This window comes from Herpailurus yagouaroundi, unplaced genomic scaffold (genome assembly GCF_014898765.1).
Source record: "Herpailurus yagouaroundi ecotype Mexico unplaced genomic scaffold, PumYag 162, whole genome shotgun sequence".
In the NCBI taxonomy this organism is placed as follows: Eukaryota; Metazoa; Chordata; class Mammalia; order Carnivora; family Felidae; genus Herpailurus; species Herpailurus yagouaroundi.
This window is the reverse complement of record NW_024412403.1, coordinates 14,832,524-14,836,168: the sequence shown is the minus strand read 5'-3', so window position 1 is coordinate 14,836,168 and position 3,645 is coordinate 14,832,524. Positions and strand designations below refer to the sequence as shown.

The window sequence follows — 3,645 nt, the reverse complement described above, 5'->3', positions numbered from 1 at the left end:
GGTAAACATTATGGGGAGAGACGGGAGGGACAGAGAGAGAGCAAGAGAGAGAGGAGGAGGAGGAGGAGGAGAAGGAGAGGGAGAGGCAGAAGGAGGAGAAGGAGGAGAAAAGAAGGAGAGAAGGAGAGCAGAGAGGTGAGGGAAGAAAAATAGGAAGAAGGAAATCAGCAGCGATGAGAGGCCGAGAAAAGTACCATGCGGAGAATGAAGGGAGCAAAAGGCATTTGTTTTGCCTGATCTCTGAAATCCGCATCTTCATACTATACTTGGAAATGGTTACAGATTAGCAGTATGCCGATGTATGCATTTCCTCTCCCCTCCCTTGCCTCTCCATTTCCATTTTTAGCATCTCACCTCAAAGATCCCCAGTGGGGAAAAATCTCTAAGAGTGGGGGAAATCGCTTAGAGTGGGGGAAAATCTCGAAGTCATTCCAGTACTAGATGTTCTGTGTCACTGGATGTCCCTTCCTTCCATCTTGGAGTTGTTCTCTGTTTAAAACATTCTCTGTACTCATCACTCCTTGTGGGGACTTCCTTGTTTCAAGTTAGAAACTTCTAGTTTCACTAGGCTTGCTGAATGTGTCCCCTGGACTCTCTCATTGGCTAGGCCACTGTGACCCCTTTGAGTTTACTTTCTGAGAAGCTTTCTTTACTCTAGCTTCTACTCGTCCCACATTATACTGGGAAGAATTACTAGCCCCTCCTCACTGCTAATGATGAAATTCAGTCTCACAGAATCTTGTTTTCTTACTGGTAAAAATTTTTAAGTCTTTACTTACACCAAAGTCAATGAGTAACTCTGCACCTAGATGACACATTTTTATTAATTATAACTCTTTAGAGGTGAGTGACAGAAATATTCTTTTATTTTAATTATTTTAATTAGTTTCAACCAAAAGAAGACTTTATTGGCTCATATAATCCAAGTACAGGAAGGGCTAATAAAGCTGGCTTAAGGGGTGATGGAAACCGGAGTCTCCTGGGTCACTAGGAACTTCTACATCCCTCTTCTCTATTCCTCTATTTTCTGTCTCTTGGGTGGGTTTCTGGGCCCAGAAGACCTGGTTCTGATGCCTCTGTGCTTAGCCCATTATTGCCTTGGATATAAGAGAAAAGAAGCTCTCTTTTCTCAGGTTCAGTTAGAAAAAGCTTGGGGGAAAGGGATCAGGAAAGACAAATCAATACACATTCATGGCACATGATTAGAGTAAATGGTAAATCTTTGTTGGTGTCTCTCCCACTCATGATGAGTTTTCACTTAACATGCCATGAAAAAGTTTGAACTGAATTTTGACACTACATTTAGCCTCTGAGACAAAAACTTGCTCAAGTTGTAAATAAACACAAAGGGTGTCCTGCCTGGGATCTGCATTGTATCCTACAAAAATGTGTTCTCTTCTCACTACCACTACTGGGCAGTGGATCCCAAGGATACTTATGTGGGTTATAAGGTTCAGAACATTGAAAGGTATCTAACCATACCTCTAATTCAGTGAAGAAGTCACTAAAACAAACAAACATGGTGGCTATTCATTTTCTACTTGTTGAGAAACTGAATAGCTTCAGTGTACCCAGGTCATAATAATTTTTTAAATTTATAATTCACAAATACATATTTCTTTATAATGAACCAAAATATTTCTCCCTATAACTCTTCCCATTGCTCATTTTAAACCTTCAGACTCTGTATATCTTTCTCTCTCTCTCTCTTACACACACACACACACACACACACACACACACACACACACTGTGTAACCCATATTACCATATATTTAAAGACAGTCATGATGTCCTTCAACCCCTAACACTTCATATTTTCTCTTTTTCATGTCAACATAGCAGATTTACTCAAATAGTTTATATATTTTATGAATGCTTTTCACCTGGTTGACATCTCTGACGAACTTTAATTCAATACTGCTTTGAAAATGTAAACTCAAAACCAACTATAATTGGCAGAAGAAGGTGTCTTCACTGAAAACATGATGAGAATATTGGCTTTATATGGGCATACTCTCAAAAATAAAAATCCTTTCCAGCTTTGATGGTGGAAGACATACACACTTATTAGGTCTTAGGCAGTGGAGTGCCCCCCAAATTTCACCATACGCCTGTTGCCTTTTCCTAGGGAAATCCAAAACCATTTCCTAGGTGTTCTGAAGCTCTGGAGCCCCAAAGATAGATCGCAAATCAAATTTTGAAAATCAATAAGGAACAATGAGAACGTATCAGATGCAAGAATGAATGAGTTTATTAGGTCAAACAGAACTGACATCCTGCAAGAAGAATTTATGTAATTCTGAGTCAATCGTTTCAAAATTACACACATGCACTTAATATTTTGGTCATTCATTAATTTCACCATCTGAAAGAACTAGACAGTCAGCCAGTACTCGATGCTGGAGAAAGGGTGAAGAGCGAGGGGTGAGAGGGGTTAGCTAACATTACTGAAACCCTTTGAGAGCAGCTGTAAAAAGAGACTGAAGTATTTTGCTCAAAGTGTCTGGAAGCTCAATAAGTTGATCTACAGAAGGCCGATCTATAGGTTGGCCTGTAACATGATGACTGACAGCTCCTGGAGGAGAGGTAGGTTGGGCGGCAGAAACTGGATCCATAGCTCAGGGAAGGGAAACCACAGACTCCATAACCCAGGGGTCTGAAGCCACTGGATCCACAGCCCAGAGAGTAGCAGCTTCTGGACCCACAGCCCACAGACCCAGAATAAGTCGTCTGGAAGGGACCGCAGAACGTGGAGGTCCTCGGGCGGGAGCAGGACGTCTGGCAGGGGCTGGACACCATGCAGGACGTCTGGCAGCTGGTAGGCTCACAGGAGGTCTCCTGACAGCCGCTGTAGAGGGAGGAGCCCAGCTGGCAGGTGCTGGGAGAGCAGAGGTCAGTACGGTAGACCAGGTTGCTGGGGGAAGAAGAGCCACAGGAGGAGCTTGGGTAGCGCAGGTAGCCCTCAAGGGAGTGGGAGGCGACGTTTCCAGAACAGCAGCTGTAGGTCATGTTGGCAGGAGATGGGAGTTCAGCTGAGTGAGCGTCAGAAGATGCTCTGAGTTTCAATGCCATGGTCGGGACTCCATGTTATATATACTCTTAGACCTGGGTGTGTCACCGTCCAGATGTCCCTCCTCCGCGCTTGTCATTTTATGCAAGAAGGCCTCTCTAGGTTATTGCTTAAGTCTCATTTATCACATCTTCACATAATTGTGCTTCAATCACTCTGATACACTTAGGAAGAAGCTACTCAATTTAATTCTCCAGAAATTCTCTGTGATTTGATCTTTGAAGTTATATGTCATCATATTCCCAAATAGCCTCCACCTTATGGTCCATGTGGATGGTGAGTCCTTGCCCTACCAAATGGAATTGCATAAGCTTCCTCTTCACTTCCACGAAGTTATCAGGAGAATCAGTGGTTTGTCCTTTGCCTCACAAGCACATTAGAATGGATTTCTCCAAATACTAACTGCATTCAGCAGCACTGACAATCAGTTGAACCTTTTACTCTTTTTCTATTCGAATTAATCCATGTAATTACTGATACCTATTAATTTAGCTTGATTAAATTGTAGATTCATTGGCAAAGCACTCAGCCTGCCTTTTTCTGTGATATGCCTGGCTTTCTCATGTCTTGTG

The 3,645-nt window shown here is 42.6% G+C and overlaps 1 protein-coding gene across 1 annotated transcript; it reads right to left on the bottom strand.

The window, feature by feature from the left end:
• Positions 1 to 2,231: 2,231 nt before the first annotated feature.
• LOC121035731 (keratin-associated protein 13-2-like) lies at positions 2,232 to 3,088 on the bottom strand. The gene has a single exon (XM_040483629.1). The coding sequence runs from the start codon at positions 3,073 to 3,075 to the stop codon at positions 2,515 to 2,517; it is 561 nt and encodes a 186-aa protein (XP_040339563.1). The 5' UTR covers positions 3,076 to 3,088; the 3' UTR covers positions 2,232 to 2,514.
• Between the last annotated feature and the right edge of the window lie 557 nt (positions 3,089 to 3,645).